The sequence below is a fragment of the Mus pahari genome, chromosome 9 (assembly GCF_900095145.1).
Source record: "Mus pahari chromosome 9, PAHARI_EIJ_v1.1, whole genome shotgun sequence".
NCBI lineage: Eukaryota > Metazoa > Chordata > Mammalia > Rodentia > Muridae > Mus > Mus pahari.
The window spans coordinates 40,473,008-40,498,799 of NC_034598.1; the positions used below are offsets into that span (position 1 = coordinate 40,473,008).

A 25,792-nucleotide genomic window follows, 5' to 3' on the forward strand; every position below is an offset into this window, starting at 1 on the left:
CTCAGCGTCCCAGCTAGTGGCCCGCAAGGCATATATTTCTGTCGGAGACTTAAAGGCTTAAAGTTTCTTAAATGATTGTGATCATTTCAAGCTCAATACAGGAACCGCACTTCTTTTGAACAATCTTGAGACCAAATAGCACGTGAGGTGTGCCTGGGCATCTTAGGGCAAGGGCATGTCCATCCGGCCCCTAAGGTACTTGATTTTGTAACCTCTTCTGTCAGGGATAAAAATCATTGTCCACTAGAGAGTGGTAGAGCTACTTAAAACAAAGCAATCTGGCGGGGCGGTTGTGGCGCAAGCCTTTAAAACCAGAACTCTGGAGGCAGAGGTAGGCAGATCTCTTGAATTCTAGGCCAGCCTGACTGAGTTCCAAGACAGCCAGAGCTACACAGAGAAAATCTCTCTCTCTCTCTCTCTCTCTCTCTCTCTCTCTCTCTCTCTCTCTCTCTCTCTCTCTCTCTCTCTCGCATACACACATACACACCAAGGCAATCTGTCCAATTACACATAGGAAAGTGTGCATACTAAAGGAGCCAGAAGCAAATGGACTGAGAGACTCAACCACCACTCTTCTGTTAACGATATATTTATTAGGTAAGGTACATAAGAGATAGCCTATGGTACAAGTAGCTTGACAGCTTGGAGCCGGAGACAGGCAGAAGGCAGCAGTCAGGGTTAGAACACTTGGGACAAGAATTTGGAAAGTCAGGACATACCAAGCAACTTCCACTCCCGCAAAGGACCATCATGAACCAGCCCTGCACCCCACCTATGGCAGGGAGCAAAGGCGCAGAGGACAAAGGCCTTTCACTAGTCAATCCCCGACTCCCACATGTATTCAACGGAGAGATTATAGATCCGGCATGCCAAAACTGAGGAAGGAGGCACCAGGGTTGAGGAGCACAGAGGGTCATGTGGTACCAGATATCAAATATATATGTGTGGGTGTATACATACATATATGGCTTGGAGGATGGGGGAAGGTTCAATGGTTTGTAAAGTTTCAAAGAAAAGGAATATGGCTAGGTACATTTCTCCCAAGTATTTTCCCGGAGCCCTCTCCAGACGTCAGATAGGAACTGATGCTACAGCACAAGCCGGGTGGGGACACAGAGGGAACACAGGTGATGCAGAGAGGAAACTGTGGAGCAGAGACCCTATGTCCTAGTGACAGCCCAAGAGCCAGACAGCCTCACCCCTTTGCTTGCACGCCCCCGAGTTTCCCTGGACTGTCGGTCTCCCAGTTCAATCTATTCCCTCAATGCAGCAAACACTGTACAGAGAGCTTCAGCTTCTCCTTCAGGGCAGGGTCCATCAAGGGAGGCATATCCTTGGCCTTCAGGACAACTTCATGGGCCTCCTGGAAGAGGCCCTCCCCCACTGCAGCTTCCACTCTCTGACGCCACGCAGCCAGTTTGGGTCGGCTCTCAAAGATTTTGCAGCCAGCACTGACAGGCTGTGGGGAGAAGGAGTCAGGTAGAGGGGGTAAGTTCCACAATCTACAGGCAGCATGGCCGGCCAGTATTCCCCCCCCCCCATGTTGTCTCTCCTCCACCATGTGTGAAGTGCCTCTTGATACCCCCCCATAGAAAGGATTTATGAGAATTTACTTTGTAATGATATGAATAAGTGACTGTTCAAAGCTCAGTCATAAATCGGGCATTTTATGTCACCCCCTCCCAAGGCTTAGGAAATAATGGAGAAGACAGAGAAAGAATATACAAGCCTGGATAAAAGGGAAGGGGACCATGTGGGAACCCTGGCTTCCAGGTATGGAAAGGCGTGGCATTTAAATATTATTGGGCCCAGCCGGGTGTGGTGGCGCACGCCTTTAATCCCAGCACTCGGGAGGCAGAGGCAGGCGGATTTCTGAGTTCGAGGACAGCCTGGTCTACAAAGTGAGTTCCAGGACAGCCAGGGCTATACAGAGAAACCCTGTCTCGAAAAACCAAAAAAAAAAAAAAAAAAAAAATTATTGGGCCCATTAGCATCCTGTCCTGGAAGGATGAAGGACACTTGAGGGTCTCATCCCCTCTCTGAGGATGATGGTCAGGAGGAGGGGACAATTTCTTCAGTGTCCACTTGGTAAGGTGTCCATGCTCCTGAAAACAAATCCTCACCCATTGTCCTGTAAGAAACCCTGGTGAAATTCTTTGGAAAACACACACACACACACACACACACACACACACAGTAGAAGAGAAGTTAGTGGGAAGGAGACAAAGCAGTAGAAAGGGATAAGAAATGATCAAAATACATTATGTACATGTATGAAAGTATCATAATGACACCCATTATTATGTTCAATTGACATATGCTAATAAAACAGTTTAAAATTCACTTTAGAGGGCTGGAGAGATGGCTCAGCGGTTAAGAGCACTGACTGCTCTCCCGAAGGTCCTGAGATCAAATCCCAGCAACCACATGGTGGCTCACAACCATTCGTAATGAGATCTGATGCCCTCTTCTGGTGCATCTGAAGACAGCTACAGTGTATTTATATATAATAAATAAACCTTTAAAAAATAAAAATAAAAAATAAAATTCACTTTAGAGATGAGGAAGACAAAGGCACCAGGGAGGAGTGACTTATCCAGGGCCCCAGAGCCAGAAAAGTCAGCCAAAACAAGGCTATCTGCTCCCTCCCAGGACTCTCCATCATTCAGCAAGCCATCCAACTCCACAACACTCACATGCATCAGCTCTGTGATGGCCACCAAGTCAGCCACGGAGATATGGGATCCTGTAAGGAAGGCCTGGTTCTGCAGGAACTTGTCCTCTAGCACCTGCAGGCACCCATCCAGTTCAGCCAAGGTGGATGCCAGCATCTCAGGAGGTACAGGCTGTCCCAGGAACATAGGGAACATCATCTGATGGACCAGCAAGAAGAAAGATTTAACTCTGTCCAGTTTTCATCTTTTTGGCCCACTCTTATCCATCCATCCATCCATCCATCCATCCATCCATCCATTCATCCGTCCATCTCAGTTCTTAAGATCTTTCTTTTTCCTTTCCCCATATAAAATCATGCATGACTCTCCATTGCCCTTAAGACCAAGACCTCAACTGGAAACCCTCCCCAGTGTAGATCCTGCCATCACATCCCCATTCGGCATCCCCTTTGATTATAAGTGGGACTTCTCAAGAGAGACATGGTAGTTGATACACTGTGGAAGGAATTGCTGAGCTTTTAAAGCCAGTACTCGGGAGGGGCACTGGCATGAAATGCTGACAATCTGGGCTGGAATTCTAAGATTGCCAAGGTGAAACACTGAAACAGAACTATTAATTAAATATTTGTTTGTTCATTTTTTGATTCATGTGAATGAGTGCACACATGCTCTCATATGTACATGTGCATGCCCTCTATCGCCACTGCATGCTTATGGAGGTCAGAAGATAACCCGCAGGAGTTGGTTCTCTCCTCCTACTGCATTGGATCACAGGGATTAAACTCAGGTTGTTAGGCTTGGGGCTGAGTGCCCTTACACCCTGAAGCTTGTCACTGGCCCAAGAACTTTTCTTTTTAACAGGAAACACCATATCTGATGCACCCTGGGAGCATCCCCACGGCTCACCTTCTGCCACATGGCCCTGGTGCAGCAACTCCGCAGGGCTGTGTGCTGCCATGCCAGGTACTCGTCTACACGAGCTCGATTCTGCAAGTCCTGAGGGTACCAGTGGTCGGGGGCCTTGTACTTTCTACTCAGATACAGCAAGATGGCCACACTGGAGGAATGCAGAGGGATGGAGAATACTCCCTGGTCATTCTTAAGCCACCCTGGTCTAGGACTAGGGTGTCTTATGCCTGAATTTCTGCAATCATTTCTTACCCAGCCTGGGGACCCTTTCAAAGGCAAGGGAAATGGGAGTTCTCCTCTGCTCAGATTCCCCTGGGGTCCTTCCTTCCTGCAGGAACGGTCAGAGCCTTTCTCTATTCCCTACCACCCCCCACACTGCTGTGCATGCCTGCTTCACCCCAGCAGTGCTGGCTGGCCTCAGCTCTTCAGCCCATACCTGTGAATGGTCTAATGTCACAGCCTTCACCTTTGTCCTTCCAGCTAGAACACACCGCCCACAAACCTGGTACATCAGTACAGGAAGTCCCTGCTCGCTTACTACCTCCACAGCCAGCTTCTCTTTCATGTCTCACTTAAAATCACTAACCCTGACCCCTTCAACCTGTCTCGTCCCCGCTGTACTCTCCACCTGTCATGTTACTGTCACTCCCTCCTCCGAAATGCAAGTCCCATGGGGGCCCAGACTATGATCCGCGCAAGCTCCAAGATCAGACACCAACCTGGTGCTGATGGGTGCTCAGCGGAGGGCAACTAAGTTAAATGGGGTGATCCTTTGGCTTCTAAGGAAGTAGCTCCTCCCTCCAGGATCTGTGGTACTCCAAAATCTGGTGCAGCCACTCTCTTTGACACTATCTTTCCTCCTGAGCGCTGGTCTATCAGGGAAGGGGCCCGGAAGCAGACTGGCCTCCTCCATCTCCCCACCTCAGTTTCCTCATCCATGAGATACAAGGGGGGTAAGGCATCCTATCTCAACCCCTGGTACCTGGGGCAGACACAGAAGCCATAGTCCAAGTTGGCAGCATCAGGCCCAGACAGATGGCCTGCCCCACACCGCTTGGTTGCAAGCAGGGAACATGTTACCTCTCTGCCAAGACGAAGTCCCCATCCTTCAAAGCTGGCACCTTCCTCAAAGGGTTCACCTGGGCGAAGGAATCTGTGTACTGCTGACCTGCAGAGAGAGACCAGAGCACGGAGCTGAGGACTCAGAGACTTTTTAAGGTCTGCCTGTCTCCTTCTCTACACTCAAGCACCAGTTTTCCACAAGAAGCCTCGGTGAAGAGGAAGCCAATATGCTGGCCAGCGGATCCCCTCACAAATCCATTTGCCTTCACTCCTGCGAAGCCTGAGTCAGAGTGTCTACTTAGGTCTGGGAAAGATTCCGTACTTGATTCTGTGCAGCTATGGCCCATACTCATCCTAATGCAAACACCCAGAGTCATTCCGGGGCCCTGATCAATCTTTCTATCCCAGGCAAGAACTGGGTGGGTGGTGAGAATTTTGGTGTCTTTCTTTAAAAAAAAAAAAAAGCACAGAAATATTATGGGAATCTGTTTTTGTTTTAATCCCAGATGTGGGAATATAGGGCTGCTTCCCAGCAGGTGACTATGATTTGCCTGGTGCTCTAGCAAAGGTGTGTGGTTTTGCCAGCTGCAGAGAACTGTTGCAATTGTATGACATTTTGGAACTCTGGGGAATTTTCAGAAGATATATAAATGCTTGAGCCCTGATGGAAAGGGCTGGTTGGCCAGCTGTTGGTTGGGTGCTGTTGGCTGTGCTCTGTCCAATAGTCATGTGTGAAGAGGCAAAAAGAAGGAATTTGATATCCTAACAGTGAAAGTCAAACTTGCCCAGAGGAACTCCATATCCCTAGTCAGCAGGAAGTGATCTAATGATACAACGTTCTTCTCTTTCCCCTCCAACCTTTTCCCCCTTCTATCTAGTGTTAGGGGGTTGAAAGGGTGGAAGAAGAGGGGTGGAGAATGGCAAAAGAAAAAAGAAACCCCAGGGTTGGAGAGATGGCTCAGCGATTAAGAACACTGACTGCTCTTCCAGAGGTCCTGAGTTCAAGTCCCAGCAACCACATGGTGGCTCACAACCATTTGTAAGGGAATCTGATGACCTCTTCTGGTGTGTCCAAAGACAGTGACAGTGTATTAATATACATAAAATAAATAAATAATTTTTTAAAAAAGAGAATAAAGGAACCCAAAAAGTAGTCAAAAGTCCTATTACAGATGGGTTCTTCTATCCAGACTGGGTGACCCGAGTACACTCCAGAGCTCTGTCCTCCTTTTTCTCGGTTCTTAGCTCAACATAGCTCTTGCCAGAACAAGTTTCCCATTCTGCCACTAGGTCTCCAACAGCTCAATACTTCTTTCTTTTCTGTGCCAAGCCCTCAGAGCTCCCTCTTCACTTGGGATTCCCAGACAGAACCAAACGGTACAAGGTAGGTGCCCGGTCCGTGTGAATGGAGTCAGAGGGCATTTGGGGAGGTCAGGTTCTAGATCCATCTGTGTATCTGTCTTTCCTTTCACTGAATGAACTCCATTGCCTTTGCCCATTCTCTTTTCACAAACTGTTTATGCGCAGCCCCTGTCTTGCGACCCAAGCTGGATGTACCGAAGAGGTACTTGACCTAAATAGGACTCAGCTAAATAAGTAGTTCTAAATTGTCTGCTTGCCCCCCCCCCCCAACCGACTCTCCATGCTCCTGTCCAGTTGCAACTCTGCCTCTACTGAAACCTGCTTCAGTAGCTGGGGTTTCTGCCCTACTCCTCCCTCCCCTGCCCCCCCCCCCCCAAGGCTAATCAGAGCAGTGATATTCCAACTCAAGGCAGAGTGGCCCCTCCTACTGTCCTTTCACCCAACCCTCCGAGCTGACTGGCAACTTCCATAGAGTAAACATCTAGAAGCGGGTGTGCTTGTGTGTGATCTGGGGAAGGAGGGGAGGGTGGAGGTGGTGAAGCGGGCCTGGCAAGCCTGTATTTCCAGCTTCTTGGGAAACTCAGAAGGATCACCAGTTCAATGTTTCACTGGGCTGAGAGCACAACTCAGTTGCACCCCTCGCCTGACTGCCCACCGGCTGCAGAGGTCAGAGGCGCACTGTTCAGCAGGCTGCAGACTTCCCGGCCAGCCAACGAAGTCCACCTTTAAGCACCTACATGGTATGAAGCTGTAAAGAGGATTCTGTTGTTCTTACTGCGACTTTGTCTCAAAATGACAAGTAGAAAGAGCGTTGGGAGCATGGCTCAGTGGTGGTATATATAATAGATATCTGGTTCGGTCCCCAGTAGAATATGCACACACACACACACACACACACACACAAACAAACACACACACACACACACACACACACACACACACACCACTAAAGGTACGCAAGCCTGGACACTGGAGGGGACTTGATCCGGTGGATAGGAAACACACAAGAGTCCTGATCACACACTCAAATAAAACAACCCTTTTCTAGCCCAGCATGCAGAAATGCAAGATGAGGATCCCTCACTTAGGAAAGGAGTTAGTTCAATTTTTTTTCTCTCCAAAGTCATTAAGAAGGCTCCCCATTCTTAAATCTCCAAAGGTGAGATTTTCAAGCCCCGCTCCCCTCCTCTCGCTGCAGCTTCCAGGGCGCCTTTGCATCTGGTATTGGGACGGATGTTATTCACCAGGAAAAGGTTCTTTAAAAATTCACAGCTGATAACAGATACAACTGCTTTCTCTTGGGAGCGGCTTTTGCACACCTGGCCTGGCCGGTCACCCACCCGCTGCAGAGGTCAGAAGTGCTCGGTACAAAAGGCTGCAGACTTCCCAGTCTGCCAGCTGAGCCCACCTTTAAGCAGCTCTATGGTACGCAGCTGGAAGGGGATGCCGTTCTTCTTGGCGAAGATGTAGACAGCACGGCAAGGTTGGGACATCAGGTCCAGGTAGAGCTCCAGACCCATGGCAGAGGCTGTGGGAGTAGCCGCTGGCAGACCTCGGAGACTAGCCTCGGGTGAACTGCCTCCAGGGACAGAGGCCGGAGCAGCCGCAACGGCGAGCAGGAACGGCTAGGTCCCAGCCCCTCAGTGCTTCTTAGCCTCGATCGGAACTCGATCCCAATCTTCCCTCCCATTGGATGCCAACGAGAACTTTGGGCCAATCAGCGGCGGACTGCAAGTTAACCCCCGAAGAGATGAACCTGAACTATGAGCCCCGGTCTTGGTTTGGGGCCAAACTGGCCCCTGTACCTCGGTGCTTCAGCCAAATGAAGAACGGAACCCAGTAAAGGAAAAAGTGACACGACGGAAGTCCTATTGGTGAATTTAGGGGCAGATTAGCCGTGCTTTCCCTCCACTCACAGAAAAGGCTGAGGGAGGAGTGGCTTTGGAGACCCCTGACACAGAAAAGGAAGAAGGAAATGCGACTACCAACCTCATCCAGTTCCTTGGGTCCTGGACTCAGGTTGGTTATAATGAGCGGCCAAGTGTGCAAATGCTAGGGCCACACCCCGTGAGGGAAATGACCCGGCCTCCTCATTATTTATTTTACCCCAGCTAATCCCTCTAGTGGGAGGGAGGATTGCAGACAATGCCTAGGATTGGATAAAACTTCACCCAATGCAAGAAAATCTTCAGTGGCAGCCAGGGGCACCTAAGGCCTATATGACATCATCATTTCCCTAATTCTCCAAATGATGGGGAAAAACCAACCAACCACCACCACCACCACCAACAACAACAACAACAACAACTGGAGAGATGGCTCAGCCGTTAAGAGCATTGACTGCTCTTCCAGAAATCCTGAACCATCTGTAATGGGATCTGACATCCTCTTCCGGTGTGTCTGAAGAGAGTGTCAATGTATTCATAGACATAAAATAAACAAATAATTCTTTTTTTAAAAAAAAACGTGTCTTGGCACACAACAGGTCATTTCGAAACTTGAGAATGGCTTTGTCTTCCCAGTCTCAGACATTCTTTTTTTTAATTCTTTAACCCCTTTTTACAGTTCAGTCTTCATCCCCTCCCAGTCAACCACCACCACCACCACCACTCTCCATCTCCTATCTCCTCCACCCACCCTCTCCAAGATGATGTCCCCACCCCACACCCACCTCACCAGACCTCCTCATTCCCTGGGGCCTCAAGTCTCTCATCTCTCACTGAGGCCAGACCAGGAAGTCCTCTGTTGTATATGTGTCAGGGGCCTCGAACCAGCTAGTGTATGCTGCCTGGTTGGTGGCTCAGTGTCTGAGAGATCTCATTGGTCCAGGTCAGTTGAGACTGCCAGTCTTCCCATGGGGCTGCTCTTCCTCCTTAGCTTCTTCTAGCTCTCCCCCAATTCAACCTCAGGGTGCCCAAGCTTCTGTCCATTGGTTGGGTGCTTGTGTCTGCATCTGACACTTTCCGCTGCTTGTTTGGCCTCTCAGAGGGCAGCCATGCTGGGCTTCTGTCTACAAGCACACTATAGCATCAGTAATAATGTCAGGCCTTGGGGCCTCTCCTTGAGCTGGATCCCAAGTTGGGCCTGTCACTGGACCTCCTTTCTCTCAGGCTCTTCTCCATTTTTGTCCCTGCAGTTCCTTCAGACTGCAAGAATTCTGGGTCAGAACTTTTGACAGTGGGATGGGAATCCCATCCCTCCACTTAATGTCCTGTCCTGACTACAAGTTTCCCCTTCCCACTGTAGAGCTCTTCATCTAAGGTCCCTCCCTTTTGAGTCCCGAGAGTCTCTCACCTCCCAAGTCTCCGGTTCATTCTAGAGGGTCCCCCCGCCTCCTACCTATTCCCCTAGTTTAGTGTCTGTTTGCCATAGTGGAAGTTGACCTCTCTAACCTGGAAGGGAGGGGCCCCTTCATTTCCCCATCTCGTCCCTTTGGTGTGTAACAGTTCTCCACAAGTCACCTTTGTCTACCTCCCCCCATCCCCATCCCCAACTACAGCAACATCCAGTCTCTCAGCTGCCTTCCAGTCCACTCCCCCACCCCCAACTAGAATACTATCCCAGAACACAATGTGAACCCTTCATTCCTTCCCCCTACCCCCTGAGACAGGGTATCTCTGTAGAACAGACTGGCCTCGAACTCAGAAATTCACCTGCCTCTGCCTCCCAAGTGGTGGGACTAAAAACATGCGCCACCAGTGCCTGGCGAGCCCTAGATTTCTAATCACAGTTTGTACCCAAGAGTTTTGAGCATGACCTCTGACCAGGATTGCAAATGGAGCTATTTCCTCCTCTTGACCAATTCTGCAGGTCAGGAAGGTTTGATAATCCTATGAAGGGATCATGTTCAAGAGGCTGGTCTGGCCAAAGAATAGATTCCCATGCCTGCAGCTAAGGCATCTGCTGATTCCATTCTCCCAGAACCAGAAGTCTGGAAGGCAATTGTGATTTGGCTTGCTGTTTGTTTTCGTTGCTCTGTTTCATTGAGATACAGTCTTACACTGTATCCCAGGCTAACATGGATCTCAGTATGTAGCCCAGGCTGGCCCTGAGGTCTCAGTGATTCTCCTTCTCCTCCCTTGTTTCATCCCTTCTGAGTGCTGGATCCCATGCAAGAGCTACCATGCCTAGCTATGACTTCATCATTGGCAGCAACCATGAGAGGGTAAACGATCCCCAAAGCCTGGGAAATGGAGCTGTCTCTCAGAAAGACAACTGAACGGGATTAGAGGAAGTGGAAACAACACGGAGAAATTAAAGCCCAAATCAAGCCACGGTTTATTACCCAGACTCAAGGGGAAAGTAGTGATTCTTGTTGAGGTCATGTGTGGCTATCACGGAAAAGGGGTGAAGATGGAGCTGAGTCTGAGAGCCATCGTGGTGTGATGGGTGGGGTACATCACCAGTGTAGTGTAAGCGAGTTGGAAATTGCCACAGCTGGTGCAGGGATGAAGTGTGTGACGTCACTGGATCATGGCCAGCACTCTGGGCTTCAGCTTCTGCTTTATGATGAGGTCAGCAGGGGGACAGTCCTTCACCTTCAGAATGACTTCATGGGCTTCCCGGAAGAGGTCCTTCCCCACAGCTGCCTCCACTCGCTGGTACCATGCAGCCAGCCTGGGATGCCCTTCAAAGACAGGGCAGCCACCACCTACAGGCTATATCAAGAGGGGAACAAAATTTACAGCTAATTTTGCTTCTTAACTTGACACATATAGAGAGAACTCAACTGAGGGATTGCCTCCATCAGATTGGCTTGTAGGAATGTCTATGTGGCTTATTATTATTATTATTATTATTATTATTATTATTATTATTATTGGTTGTGAGCGGGCTTAGTCCACTGTGGCGGTGTTAATTCTGGAAAGATGGACTTAAACTGTATAAAAGAGCTGAGTGTGAGGCCAGGAGCAAGCCAGTGTGCAGAGTTTCCACTATATCTCTGCTTCGGCTCCCGCCACTAAGTTCTTGCCTGGAGCTCCTGCCCTGGCTTCCCTTGATAATGGACGGTAGCCTATACACTGAAGTAACGTATTTCCTCCCCCAAGTTGTTTTTATCATGATATTTATCACAACAACAGGAAAGCAAACTAGAATAACAAATTGGTGCCAGAAGTGCAGGGTTGCTCGTAATCGACCTGACCATGTTGTTTGGGGAGGGAAGCGTTAGGAAAGCATTTGGAACTTTGGGCCTATAAAAGTCATTGAGTAGTCAAGAGATCAATGAGCTGTTCTATGATAGCTTGAAAGATGCAAATGTTGAAAGACACGCAGATGGTGGAGACCTGGCCTATAAAGTTTCAAAGGGAAATTCGAGAGTCCCTTGAAGATTCTGCAAGGGCCACTAGTGAGGCATATTAATAATCTGCAGAAGTGAAACATTCTAAGCTTCTGTGGGACAATGGTTACTGGTTAGTCAGAACTGAAAACGCAGCTGTAGTTTATCAGGCCAGTGTCATTGGGGGAATGTCTTCTGGGAAGTATTTTCCTCAGGGTCAATACATAGAAACTGTGGCCCAGTAGTGGGGTGGGCCAAGGCTGTCTGCAAAGCTGGCAGCAGAACTTGACAAATAATATATAGGAGTCTCCCACATGATACTAGTTCTGAAGGCATGAAGGGGTCATTGGGAACAACTGAGGCTTGGCACTCTATGGAACCAGAAAAGGCCATTGGTAAGAGTGCAGTTTTAGTGGTAACAGAATGTTGAAGATGGCAGGACTATGGGGTGACTGTCAAGGACAGTGACAGATATGGCATGATTCCTGGCCAAGCCAACAAGACAAGGTATATTGTGTGTGTGTGTGTGTGTGTGTGTGTGTGTGTGTGTGTGTGTGTGTGTATACAGCCTAATTCCATTTGCTTCCAGTATTTCTTCAGTGTTTCTCAGATATCAGACATGGAATGTCGTACGTATGCCGTAGGATTTTGGTTTAGTTTCAATCTGATTATAACTGTGCCCAGCTTCTTTCCTTGTGGAACAAGAAGTGATGTGATTTATTTGGTGGGCCTAACATTATCCCAAAGTTAAGAGACTCTGGATTTTTAAAGAGAACTTGTATTCTGAAATCATTTGGGCTTTTAAAAAGACTTTGAGACTCTTAAAATTGTACTGTGTTTTGCAATACTAACCTGAGATCTTAGGAATCAAAGAAATGAAAGATTGTGGTTAAACATTGATATGTCTGTGGGACAGGCTGACAAGGAGTACATTGTACTGGTTGGGTTTTTTTGTTTTTTGTTTTTTTCCTACTTCACACAAGGCTAGATACACCTAGGAAGAGAAAATTTCTTCTGAGGAATTGTCTCCTTCAGAACGGCCTGTGGGCATGTCTGTGAGGTGTTTTCTTGACTGCCGATTGATGTAGGAGGACTCAGTACATAGTGTATGGTGCCATCCCTGGCGATGGGCCTGTGCTGTATAAGAAAGGTGGTAGGGAAAACCAGTAAGCCAGTAAGCAACATTCCTCCCTGATGTCTGCTTCAAGCTCCTGCATTGAGTATGCTGCCTTGGCTTCCCTCCATGATGGAGTGTAACCTGTAAGCCAAATGAACCTTTTCCAACCTAAGTTGTGTTTGGTTTAGTGTTTTATCACACTAATAGGAAAACAAACTAGAACAATCAATGAAAGCAAAGACAGGCATTATAAATCTGGAAGGAGTCGCCACACATATACACAGATCTACAACTAGTGAGGGTAGCAAAAATGGGACTTCTCTAACTTGCCAGAATTCCCTGTATCTCACGGACCCAATTGCTGAGGTTGGTCTTTGACTATATTATAATGCTAATAGTGGCTCCCAAGATCTGGTTGCCCCAGGGATGAGAGAATCCACACATACACCAAATGATGCTATGTGACCTTGCTCCTTAATTTAAATCTATTGGCTGAATAAAGATGCCGACAGCCTATAGCTGGGCAGAACAGAGATAGGTGGAGTTTCAGTTCCCAGAACTGGGGTCTGAGGCAGGAGACCACTAGAAGAGGGAAGGTGGAAAGAAGAGAAGATACCATGGGGTAGGTGAGTCATGAAAACATGGCCATGAAGGCTGGCCAATTGAAGTTAAGAACTGTCCAGGTGGAACAGGGCAAGTTATAACTTGGAGTTACTGATGGGGAAGTAGATTATAATAGCTTAGAGGGTAGATATCTGCTCAGCTCTAGTGCATTAAAGGCTAGCGCATTATACATACAAAAGCTGTGTGTCTTTTATCTAGAAACTGAATGATCAAGGTTAGGCAGAAACTCCTGATGGAGATTTAACAATTACCACAGCATCCACTATTCTTTTTGTTTGGGGGGGGGGTGAGACAGGGTTTCTCTGTATAGCCTTGGCTGTCCTGGAACTCACTCTGTAGACCAGGCTAGCCTCGAACTCAGAAATCCACCTGTCTCTGCCTCCCAAGTGCTGGGATAAAAGGCGTGTGCCACCACTGCCCGGCTAGTATCCACTATTCTTAAAGCACTCACATGCATCAGCTCTGTGATGGCCACCAAGTCGGCCAGGGAGATGTGGGGCCCAACAAGGAAGTCTTTGTCCTGAAGGAACTTGTCTTCAAGCACCTGTAGGTTAACATCCAGTTCTGCCAACGTGGCTGCCAGCATCTCAGGAGGTATTTGTTCACCAAGGAAAACAGGGAACATCACCTGGGAGGTAGGTAGGTAAAATAAGAAACTGGAACCAGCTGAGCCTGGGGGATGCGGGGGTGGGGGAGGAACTCATACCTCCCAACTTCAGGACTGCCTTTTACTTCTGTGCCTCTTCCTTTGTGGCCTGCCCAGACCCATAGGGGAATCCCCAAGTGACATTTTTGTCTACAAATAAATAGTCCCCCTTTCACCATCTCTGCTTGGCTGGGCCTCAGAAAGGATGACACTTTATTAATGACTTAAATGGGGACCCGAAGAATAAATAGATCCAATATTTTTGAGTAAAGAAGTCAGGTAAGGGACCGTTGTCATGGGTCATTCAGTGTTAAGAATAAAGCAATTGCTTTGACTTGCAAACATCACGTGTATTTTAACCACATGTATAACGCAAGTCACTCAGACAGCCTCTTCGAACAACTGAGGGACAAGACAAACAAAAGTTCATCTGGAAGCAATCCCAGCAGAAGAGCAACAGTGAAGGGGTCACAGTGCCTGGTGTCAAACTAACCTACAGAGCTACTGTAACAAAACCAGTATGGCACTGGCAGGAAAGCAGCCATTCTGCCAATGTAACAAAATAGAGGACCCAGAAACAAACCCACAGAGCTACAGCTTCCTAATTCTTAATGAAAGGGCTAAAAACATAAACAGGAGAAAAAGACACCTCAATAAAAGAAAAGTAGATACCCAGCCGTAAAAGAATAAAATTAGATCCATATCTTTTACCCTTATGAAAAAACAAACCCAAGCCAGGCTTAGCGGTGCTCATCTTGATCCCAGCACTCAGGAGGCAGATCTTGGAGTTCGATGCCAGCCTGGAATACAGAGTAAGCTCCAGGACAGCCAGGGCTACACAGGAAAACCCTGTCTCAAAATTCATTCATTAACTAATTAGGGCTAGAGAGATGGCTCACCAGTTAAGAACACTGACTGTTCTTCCAGAGGTCCTGAGTTCAATTCCCAGCAACCATATGGTGGCTCACAACCATCTGTAATGGGATCTGACGCCCTCTTCTGGGGTGTCTGAAGACAGTGGCAGTGTGCTCATATAAATAAAATAAGTAAATCTTTTAAAAGAAAAAATTATTTAAAAAACAAACAGATGAGCTCTAGGTTCAGTGAGAGACCCTGTCTCAGAAAGTAGGTATAGAGTCACGGCGGGAAGGTGCCTGATGCCTACCTCCTACTCTACAAACAAAAACCCCCACATGTAACATATATGCACAAATGCATTAAATAAATAAAACAAACAAAAGCCAAATGGCCATAAATTGTGAGAAGGATGTAGGGGAAGCACTCTCATATGCTGCTAGTGGGGAGGTAGCCACCTACAGCCGGTACCGAAACTAGTGCGGAAGCGCCTCAGAAAACTAAATATGGAACCGTCAGAGGATTCAGCGACGCCACTCCTGGGAAACTTAATCGCTATAAGGAAAAATGATATTATGACGTTAGTCAGGAAAGGGATACCAAAGGAAAACTCAGACTAGAAAACTAAGCAAAAAAAGCCAAACGCAGAAACACCCACGCACAGGGGTGGATGAGACGGGGTTTCTCTGTGTAGCTCTAGCTGCCCTGGAACTCGCTCTGCATACCAGGCTGGGCTCGAACTCAGAGATCTGCCTGCCGCTGCCTCACGAAGGACTAAAGAGGTTCATAAAGTAAGAAAGAAGGCCACGATAGGAGACGAGATCTTAAGAAAATGGGAGTAAAAAAAAGTAAGAGAAAACAAAAAAGAAAAACAGTCATGGGATATATGTGTCATGAAAGCAAAAACATGGGGCTAAGACCTGGTGAGATGCCTCAGGTGAAAGCACTTACTGCCAAGCTTCTACCTCAATGGTAGGAGAAAAACCGTCTCCCCAGAGCCGTCCTCTGACCTCTATACAAGCACTGTAGCGCACAGTGCCCTCCCATGCGAGCGCGCGCGCACACACACACGCACACACACACACACACACACACACACACACACTCACCAACAAAAGCACGCAATAAATAAATTAAAACGTAAGTCTAAAGCAGGGGTGGGGGGGGGCAGAGAACCAGCAAGAGCTGATTAGGAGAAGAGAGCGTGGTGGGGGAGTGGATAAGTAAGACCAAGCAGATCTGAAAAAACGCCACAAGAAAGTCCATTCCTCCGTGCATAGGTGGAGAACCACCAGATTGATCACATCAGTCCCAGGACTGAACTCTGGACAGTTGGAACAGACTAGGTAAGAAATTTAGTGGCCTTCCTGGCATTGCCCCACTAGGATTATTCTATAAAATTGATTTTCTCCCGATAGCATAATGGCTCAGATCCCACACGGTAGCTAACGGCTGAGATCCCATGGGATCTCGTGGGACATATTTTATTTGACCCGGACCAGAGGTTTGGTTTTGTTGCTATTTTGAGACAGAGCTTCAGAGGGCCCAGGCTATGTACAGAGCTGAGCTTGACCCTTGACCTCTATATCCTTCTGTGTTTAACTCTGCCGCCACCTTCCAGGAGCCTTGTCAGGTGTATACCACCACGCCCAGATCCAAACCAGAGTCCTTTATAATATAAATATAACATATATTAATTATTAACTATAATAAAAATATAATGTTTATAAAAATAACTTTTCTTTGGGCTTCCGATGCCCAATCTTTCCCATCTTTAACAGTTGTCCTAAGATTCTCCACTCTTTTAAAGAAAGGCTCATACTATTTAGCCCAGGTTACATCCAACTCACAATCTTCCTGCCTCCACCTCCCAAGTGCTAGGATTCCAAGCCTGCAAGCCATGACTGAGCTCAGCTAAAATCATCCTTTGAATGTATATCCAGCTGGGCCGAGACAAAGGCTTGATCCTTGGGTCTCTAAGGACAGCCTGCTCAGCAGAGTATTCTAATGAAGTGATTTGCTCTAACTTCCGTGCTGTCTAGCTTCAAACAATCCAAAAGTGCAATTGTTGAGCATCGTTGACATTGGTCCTAGGTGCCGCCCGGGCCCGTAGAGAGAGAAGCTTACCAAGACTCTAAGCCTTCGTCTTCCAAAAGAGCAGAGGAGTGCAGCCTTTCTGGAAAGACTGGTATCCAGCCAGCTCTCGCCAGTTACTTTCCACCATAATACACGGTTAACTGAGGCTGGGAAAGGTTCCAACTACCAAAGTTGTCCTGCTCCAGGTCTGCCGAGAGTGTCTTAGGACCAAGGTCTGTGCAAGCTCTCATGTAGCACCAAGAGTAACTTCCGAGAGAGAGAGAGAGAGAGAGAGAGAGAGAGAGAGAGAGAGAGAGAGGAGAGAGAGAGAGAGCACTTCTCTTCTTCCAAGTTCAAAGAGTCTCTCAAAACAATTTCTCAGACTCTCCGGATTAACCCAGATAGAGCAAAGGCTTCGCTGAAACATTTCACTCAAAGCCAGACACGATGGTTTTCCTATATGTATCACTGCCGTTGAGAGCTGGGTCGACCACCCAAGGCTTCCTCAGAGACCCCACTGAAAGGACAAAAGGAACCTCGTTTTGTACCCCTGCCCAAGAGCAGACTTGTCAAGGTCAGCTCGGGGGCTGCGGGTAAGACCGGGGGCTGCGGGTAAGACCTCGAAAGAGTTGAGGCTTCTCTTCCTGGGAGCTCTGCTTTTCTCCGTGAAGAGACTGGACTTCTCCAGCCTCAAGGCCACTCAGTCTGTCACTATCTTGAGACTTTGTGTTCCCTTTGAGCAACATGGCTTTGACCAGCCTCCTGCTGACTTTGTTCCACTGTATGATAGTTTCTGGAGACTCTGTTCCGTGTCTCGCCTGGAAATAGTGTGCCTAGATGGCATCCGTCTGACTTTTCCCGGGGCTGTGATAGAACACTCTGCAAAGCAGCTTAAGGGAGTGAGGCCCACAGTTCCAGGGTGCAGCTGGTACAACGGGATGTCACGGCAGCAGGAGCCTGAGGGTCACACTGTGTCCACACTGAGGTCACACTGTGTCCGCACTGAGAGTAACGAATGTACCTCAGACCATTTTCACTCTCCTGCTCTTTACTTTTTTTGTTTTTGTTTTTTGGTTGTTTTTTTTTTTTTTTTTTTTTTTTTTTTTTTTTTTTGAGGTTTTATTCTTCTTTTTATGTGTGTGGGTGTTTTATCATGTGTATGTCTGTGCACCATATACGTATAGGGCCCACAGAGGCTACGAGAGGAAGTCAGATCCTTTCGAACCTCAACAGCCCTGTCAGTGCTGGGACTCCAACTTGGGGCCTCTGGAAGAGAAGCCGGTGCTCTTAACTGCTAAGCCATCACTTCAGGCTCCACTTTTTTCTCTTTCTAAAAATATAATTCCGGCCCAGGAAACGATGCTGTCCACAGTGGGAACCTTTTCAACAGGATTAACCTAATTGAGGTAAGTCCCTCCCAGATGGTCCCAGATGTTCCTCCCTCTGCTAATTCTAGATCCCAGCAAGTTGACAACTGAGACCAACCATCATAACAACTACCAAAACATTTACACAAAGGTCATTCAATTTTCTCCTCTCTCTCTCTCTCTCTCTCTCTCTCTCTCTCTCTCTCTCTCTCTCCACTGAAGTGGGGAAATCGCTCTGTTCCTGTAACATTCCCCAAATCACAAACAACTCCAGACTTCCTGTGTAGAGGTTAATACTTTTACTGTTAGCTTGTCAGGCTAAGAAGGAAACCAGCACTGCCTCTCAGGCTTGAATTGCTAAAGTAAAGAGATTGCTCTAAAGCCTGGAAACGCATGGGCTATACCATGCTGCATACAAGATTGATCAACACTGGCTTCCTGTCAGTCCTGCAGAGAATCAAACGTGACCTGTTAAAGGCAGACCATTTGTCATCCTATCCCCTCTAAGGGGAGAGGAAAGAGGGCTGCAAGCTCCAGGCAGTGACAAGAGAGGATAACATGGGCACAAGGCAGGCTGGAGATACAACCCCAGGGCCTGGGAAGCAACAGGGCTTCCTGGGCTCTTGCTTTTCTGCTCTTGCTTAGGGGTCATAGTTTCCTGGGTAGCCTGAGCTACATAGAGTTCATAATAAAAATTCATCTCCAAATGCTGAGCGCTGAGGATAATACAGCTCAGGGTGAGAATGTGGATAAGGAAAGAGAGGCAAGGAGGAGGTGAGGGAGAGGAAAGAGGAGATGATGATGACGATGGTGATGGTGATGAATAGGAGGAAGAGGAAGAACAACAACTATCTGGGGCCCAGGCTGACCTCAAGCTCACAACCATCCCCCCCCCCCCCCCTCGGTTCTGAACGCTGGGATTGCAGGCTTCCACCACTATACCCAGCTCTCGAAGGCTCCTCTTTCACCACATCTGCCAGCCCCATCTTGTTTGACTTTGACGTCAGCAATTCCAAGTTTCACAGCATGTAGTTCAAAGCACGCGGCTCAGTGCACAAAGCGTAGCGTGCTCACACTACCCACCAGCCATCCCCAACATCCATCTCCAGCCTGTCTCCATCACACACTAGCTCCTCGCTCTTAGCAGGGCGACCTAACCTTCCTGCCCAGGCTCCCTTTAGAACACTCGCTAAGATAGCTGTCGAGGATGCCCTCAGAGAGGGTTTTAGATGTGGGGGTTAAATACATGGAATTTCTAAAAGTGAAAAATCTGTGTCTCAAAAAAAAAAAAAAAAAAAAAAAACACAAACATACTAACATCACAAAGAACCTGGGTCTGGTTACCAGGGATACAACTGTCTGTTGACTTGAGTTAAATCCTCGTTAGGATGTACAGAGTAAAGGCAGTAAACAGGATGAAAAAAAAAAAAAAAAAAAAAAAAAAGATTATTAAATGAGGTTAACAATAACCTAGACACAACCGAAGAACCAGCAAGGTCAAAGCTAAGACAGTGGGAAATGCCAAAATTAAAAAGAAGAAGATTTCAAAGACCTGCTGGTGAGAGCTGGTGAGCCAATCCTACCTTCGTGAAGGTAGGATTGGGTTCTTTGACTTTAAGAAAAAGATCCCTTTGTGTTACTTTCTGCTGGTCTGCGACCTACGCACGGAGCAATAACGCAGGAAACGTGAGGGAAGAGGAAAACGTGGCCCACAATAGGCAGCAGGACAAACAAGCACTGGAAACAGACCCACAGAGGACCTGGGTGCTGAAATGAGTGGACAAAGGACACACACACACACACACACTCAGGCACACACACACACATAAACTCAGGCATACACACACTCAAACACACACACTTAGGCACACACATACACAGAGTCAGACATACACACACATACACACTCACACTTAGGCATACACACAAAGGTATATATACACACACACTCACACACTCAGGCATACACACACATTCAGACACACACACTCAAACACACACACTCAGGCATACACACACATACTCAAGCATACACACACACACTCAGGCATACACACACACACACTCAGACACACACATACTCAGGCATCACACACATACTCAGGCATCACACACACTCAGACACACATTCTGACATACACACACTCAGACACACACATTCTGACACACATACACTCAGACACACACAGGCATACACACACACACACACACACACACACACACTCAGACATACACACACTCAGGCATCACACACATACTCAGGCATCACACACATACTCAGGCATCACACACACTCAGACACACACTCTGACATACACACACTCAGACACACACATTCTGACACACACACACTCAAACATACACACATACACACATGCACACACATAGGCACACACAGAGACACACACTCAGAGACACAGACACACACACAGACACATACACAGACACACACCGGTGCTGAGACTTGAACAACTAGGACACTGTGCTTGTTACACAAGTCCTCTGCCGCTCAGCTACATTACCAGCCAAGCTGAAGAGGGTACTTAAGTAATGGTTAGAGAACCTGGACGATGGCTCAGAAAGTGCAAGTCCTAGCTGGGCAAACCTGACAAATCTGAGCTCCTCAGCTCAACCCCCAGAACCCACAGAAGGAGCCAGGCGTGGAGCAATCCCAGCTTTCCTACCGCAAGATGGGAGGCAGAGACAGGAGAAGCCCGAGACAGGAACTCAAAGGTCAGACAGCACAGCAGCAGAAACAAAAGACGTTCTGCCTCACCAAGATGGAGAGTGAGAACCGGTTTCCTGAAGTTGTCCACCTAGCTTCATGTGCACAAGGTGGCCTGATTGTATACACAGTTAACAAATGGTGTAACACTGACAAATGTATGGCAAACTTAAAATACAGGAAGACCATGATAGATGGTAAACAGGGGCTGAGATGGTACGTCTCAAATACATACTGTTTTGAACAACAATCTGGATTAAGTTAAAGGCAAGATATTGGACAATAAATACCAAACTGAAAATAACTTGCTGCGGCCTGAGTGTCTCTGGGGTGACACTCCCCACCACCCCTCCCCACGCTCCCACATTTCCAGGCTCACCTTATGCCACAGGGCCCTGAGGCAGCTTCTCCGAAGGCCCGTATGCTGCCATGCCAGGTACTCGTCCACACGAGCACGGGCTTGCAGATCTTGGGGGTACCAGTGGTCAGCAACCTTATACTTATGTGCCAGGTAGAGCAGGATCGCCACACTGTGTGCGCACGAGAGCAAGGCAGGCAGTTAAAGACCACTGGGTTGACTCAATGCCCGGTACCTTCTTTCCCTTTTTATTTACAGATTTATTTCTGTATGTATTTTATGTACATGAGTGCTCTGCCTGCATGTACACCTGAGAGGGCATCTGATCTCATTATAGATAGTTGCCATATGATTTGCCGGGAACTGAACTCAGGGCCTCTGGAAAAAACAGCCAGTACTCTTAACCACTGAGCCACCTCTCCCATCCCTACCTTGTCTGATCTTTCTGACAGTGAGCCAGTCTGAGCCTCTTTTTCAAGTCGTGGAAAGTAGTCTCAGAAGAATAGCCTCGCCCTGCCTCCAGGGGCACAGAGCTCTTTCTTAGTGTCAGAATTGGGTCTTGTTTTCCCCGAGATCACACCGAGGCTATCCCGCAACTCAGTGTCCTGTCCAGGGTTGCATTTCTGAGTATAGGGCGGGCCAGACAGCCTCCTGGAGGAGGGGCATCTAAGCGGAGCTTTGTGGAAGCTTGCTTTTCTTCAGTCTATATCCACTCTCATGCTTTGACTGACAGCCTTGGGTGGTCTGATAGTTTAAAAAGGCTTTCCCAATCCTCCCTTTGTTCTTTGAGACAGCCTAGGCTAGCCTCAAATCCATAATCCTCTTGCTTCTGCCTCTGTTCCTCAAGTCACTCCTGCTAAGGGTCAGCTTGGATCTCTCAAGTCTTACTCAGACACTTGGGGAGCTGTTGAGGGGCTCTAGCAGGCCAGAGCGTGGCAATCAGGGCTCTGGCAGGCTTTGCCCTTCTCCCATCCCCCTCTGTTTTGCTAAACCATTAAATAACATTCCTAAAGCTAGCTGCCAAGGTCCATTTCTCTTATTTGGCCACTTCCTCTTCCTGAGGCTGACTACCAAGGTCCAGCTATCAAAGTACTGAAGTCTATTGATTGAAAGCCACCTTTTGGCTGCCCTCATTAATACACTCAATCAAAACAACTCAATCAACACAGATCAACTCATCTTAACTTGGGGAGAGGGGCCTGGGGGCCATGTTTGTCTCCTCTCTATCCAAAAGCAATCCTTTGTCTCTCTGGCACAGATACACTTTCCCCTCTCCCCTGTTCTCTCCCCTTCTCCCTCGTCCTCTGTCTCCTGTCCTTGTTTCTTATCCCCTGCCTGTTTTCCCTCTGGGACAAATATATCTCCTTTATGCTGAGAACTTGGTCTTGGGGGCATCCTGACACCAGTCCTTCCCACTGTAAGATCCTAGTACCACGAAACAAACAAGGCTCCCTGGGACTCTCTTCCTGCCTTGGATTATGCCCGCTACTGGGGAGGTGGGGACGGACCTTAAAGGACACCGGATATGCCTGTTGTGGTCATATGAAAACTTTCAGTCGAGAATTCAGAACACTCTGGGATTGGCTTACAGTGACCAGGAAGGGTGGAATGGATATGTTTTCCTATCCTAAAGGGAAGCTAGTTAAATACTAAAGTAAACAATTCAAAATTGTTGAGGTTTGGTCTTTTGCTGTGTATTGTAATGTTAAGTGCAAGCCACCCAAGACCTGGTTGCCCCACAGAGAGTCTGCATGTAGAACCAAGTGATGCTATGTGACCTTGCCCCAAGTTATTTCTGATTGGTAAATAATGATACTGACAGTCAATAGCTGAGCAGAAGAGACATAGGCAGGTTTTAGGGTTTCTGGGCCCAAGGGGGATGGAGGGGGGTGGTCAAGAGAGAACCAGACAGGGGAGAAGAGATGAGGAGGAAGAAGAAGATGCCATGGGTTAGGTGAGTTCAGGAAAACCTGGCCCTAAGGGTTGGCCAACTGGAATTAAGAGCCGCTCAGATAAAACATAGGAAGTAATAACTCAGGGTTATTGATATGTAAGTAGATTCTAATAGCATAGAGGGTAGATATCTGCCCATCTCTTGTGCTGTTTAAGGCTATTGTAAATAATAAAACTTGTGTGTCTTTTATTTGGGAACTAAATGATCAAGGCTGGGTAGAAATCCCAGATTGGGATTAAAAATGTCTACAACATGGGGGCTGGAGTGATAGCTCAGCGGTTAAGTACACTGACTTCCAGAGGTCATGAGTTCAATTCCCAGCACCCACATGGTGGCTCACAACCATCTGTAATGGTATTGGGTGCCCTCTTCTGATGTGTCTGAAGACAGTTATAATGTACTCATATAAATAAATAAATAATGAATCTTTAGAGAGAGAGAAAGAATATAATCTCCATACACACAAACATAATAATAAAAAATTTTTCTACAACACAAAATAGCTCCAGGAAGTCCCTGAAATTGAGCAGATTCACTAGGCCCTCTCCTTCCCTGACTAAACAACAAAGATTACAGTTAGGAAGTGGCAACAAAAATAATTTTATGGTTAGGGGTCACCACAACACGAGGAACTTCATTAAAGAGTCGCATTAGAAAGGGTGAGGACACTGCTTTAAGTTGTTAGTGCATATATATGCGTATCTACATGAATTCATATGCCCAAGATGCTAAGAGGGCAGTGGGTCTCTAGAACTGGAGTTATAAGTGTTTGGGAGCCACCTCGTATGGTTGCTGGGACCAAATCCAAGTCCTCTATAAGAGCATTAAGTGCTCTTAACCACAGAGCCATCTCCCCTCCCTCTCCTCCCAGCGCCAGCTCCCTGGTTTATAACACACGGGGTCAGAACAGGCTGGTTTCCAGTAAAGCTTAGCAAAAAGCCCCAGGCCCTCTTACCTCTCACACAAGGTGAAGCCCCCATCCGTCATGGCTGGCACCCTCTTCATGGGGTTCACCCGGGCAAACGCATCGCTAAGGTGTTCACCTGCAGATAGTCCAGCATGAGGGAGGAGAACACTGGGCCTCTCTGAGAGCCTGGGCCAAGGTCCAGGAGGCTGAACACTAAATTCATGGTTCTTCTTGGGACTGGGCTATTCCCTAAATGGGGAGCACAGGCAGGGCTCCTGTGAGAGAAGAGGTGGCTGCCCCTTGCCCTTGATACAAAATAGGTATCATACACTTGACAGGTCCTCGTGGGACTTGCCCCGCTGGCAGCCCTCGAAAGGGCCCCCAAAGTCCCCTGGGACCCTTGCTTCTGCTTGAACTGTGGTCTGGATTGGTTTTCTTGCTGTTGATGCACTCCAGGTAAGTTTCTAAGTTTGCCTCCCTTGTGCTCGGCCCCACAATCCTCAGTGGCTCCCATTGCCCCGGATCAAGTGTGGGATCCTCTCCCTCCCTTCGTTTCCTGGTGGAAACCTGACTCCCTCTACAGGCTTATTTTTAACAGCCGACTTGAGCATCTTTTTATCAGTCCTGCGTCCCCATCCCCCACCCCCACCGGACCACTCCCTCTCCTACCCGCCTACACCATACTCTGCAAAGGCAGAACCTGTGGGGGTTGGGGGGTTAAGTACACTGTACCTAGAGGTGACCGTGAAGAAATACGTGAGGTTTCAGAGCCCGGCAAGCAGTGAGACAGTATGGAGATAGCCACAGCCCATTATGCAACGCTTTCATTTTGCTACAAGCCTGTATTGCCAGAGCGCAGGGAGCCCTCAGAGGCCAGCAGGGAGGAGGCTCCAGGTTCCTGGCATACCCCCCACGCAGCAGCTTCTCTCCGCAGCACAAAGGGAGGCAGGGAGCACCGAAGAAAGGGAAAACAGAAAGTCAAGAAAAGGAACGACAAAAAGGAATTCCAACAGACCAGGATGGCGGAGAGGAACCTGTTGCAAAGGCAAGGTACTTGCAGGGATGGCTCTGTGTAGCACTGCCCATCTCAGCACTGGGGGAAACGATCCGAGGAGTGACTGCCCAGATCTCCACATTTGTTCTCCTAGCTATGCCCCACACCCACTACTCTTCTGGAGGTCCCTGTAGTTAGGCCCAAACTGCGTGCGGGTTTCTGTTGCTAGGTCTGCACGCTATTCGGTTTCAGCAGGTTCTGGCCGGAGTCTATTCCACGGGACAGCAGAGTTGGCGGGAGTCCTGAACCCTGGTTCTCTCTGGAATCTTTCTATTGTGGTCTCTAAACCAGAAAAGGCCTGGGAAGGGGAGAGTACAGGGAGAGATTCCCTAAGTTCGCCTTGCCTCCCCCTGTTTCTCAGATTCCCAAAGCCGTGGCCCTGCCCACCCTTGCGCAGCTCCACCGTATGCATCTGGAACGGGATATTGTTCTTCTTGGCGAAGATATAAACGGCGCGACAGGGCTGCGACAGCAGATCCAGGTACAGCTCCAGGACCATGGCGTAGGCGGCGGGAACCACTTCTGCCCAGCCTCTCAAAAACCCTAGGCTGGCTAGTAGGGATTCCTACCAAGCCAATTGTGGCCACGCCCCCACTAGGCGGATACCGCAGCCTGGCCCTTCTTCCTAAAGGGGGAGCTGGCTTGTATTTCAAGAGCCTTGCAACTGGAATCTAGCACAGAATGAGCCAGAGGAAACAACTGGCCTCCTCTGAGTGGGCAGAGGAGGTGTTAGAAGGCTTGGCCGCTAGTCCTCTTGTGGCCGGTTTAGTTGAACGCAAAGTGTCTTCAAAGGTACGCCTGCCCTATCTAGTGTGTTGTTAGA

General features: G+C 48.1%; 2 protein-coding genes across 3 annotated transcripts; both read right to left on the reverse strand.

Moving 5' to 3' along the window:
- Window positions 1-573: 573 nt before the first annotated feature.
- On the reverse strand, window positions 574-7,956 carry LOC110326652 (glutathione S-transferase theta-3). The gene is made up of 5 exons (XM_021205236.1): window positions 7,417-7,956; window positions 4,665-4,752; window positions 3,582-3,732; window positions 2,697-2,873; window positions 574-1,459 (listed from the first exon to the last, which is right to left on the reverse strand). The coding sequence occupies exons 1-5, from the start codon at window positions 7,526-7,528 to the stop codon at window positions 1,262-1,264; spliced, it is 726 nt and encodes a 241-aa protein (XP_021060895.1). The 5' UTR covers window positions 7,529-7,956; the 3' UTR covers window positions 574-1,261.
- A 2,306-nt stretch (window positions 7,957-10,262) lies between these two features.
- Window positions 10,263-25,550, reverse strand: LOC110326405 (glutathione S-transferase theta-1). 2 transcript variants are annotated; one of them, XM_021204811.1, is made up of 5 exons: window positions 25,357-25,550; window positions 23,964-24,051; window positions 21,076-21,226; window positions 13,479-13,655; window positions 10,263-10,666 (listed from the first exon to the last, which is right to left on the reverse strand). In XM_021204811.1, the coding sequence occupies exons 1-5, from the start codon at window positions 25,466-25,468 to the stop codon at window positions 10,472-10,474; spliced, it is 723 nt and encodes a 240-aa protein (XP_021060470.1). In that variant the 5' UTR covers window positions 25,469-25,550; the 3' UTR covers window positions 10,263-10,471. The 2 variants fall into 2 exon arrangements, with proteins under 2 accessions (XP_021060470.1, XP_029398183.1); XM_029542323.1 differs by having other exon boundaries at window positions 24,648-25,447.
- Window positions 25,551-25,792: the final 242 nt, after the last annotated feature.

Bases quoted from the DNA above. Each gene is read 5' to 3' on its own strand.
- LOC110326652 (XM_021205236.1), bottom strand. From the start codon at position 7,528: ATGGGTCTGGAGCTCTACCTGGACCTGATGTCCCAACCTTGCCGTGCT. The intron at 2,874-3,581 runs GTGAGCCGTGGG...CTGGTCCATCAG, and splicing joins CCAGGGCCATGTGGCAGAAG to ATGATGTTCCCTATGTTCCT. The intron at 1,460-2,696 runs GTGAGTGTTGTG...TTCTCCCCACAG, and splicing joins CCATCACAGAGCTGATGCAT to CCTGTCAGTGCTGGCTGCAA.
- LOC110326405 (XM_021204811.1), bottom strand. From the start codon at position 25,468: ATGGTCCTGGAGCTGTACCTGGATCTGCTGTCGCAGCCCTGTCGCGCC. The intron at 21,227-23,963 runs GTAAGAGGGCCT...GTGCGCACACAG, and splicing joins GGCTTCACCTTGTGTGAGAG to TGTGGCGATCCTGCTCTACC. The intron at 10,667-13,478 runs GTGAGTGCTTTA...CTCTTGATATAG, and splicing joins CCATCACAGAGCTGATGCAT to CCTGTAGGTGGTGGCTGCCC.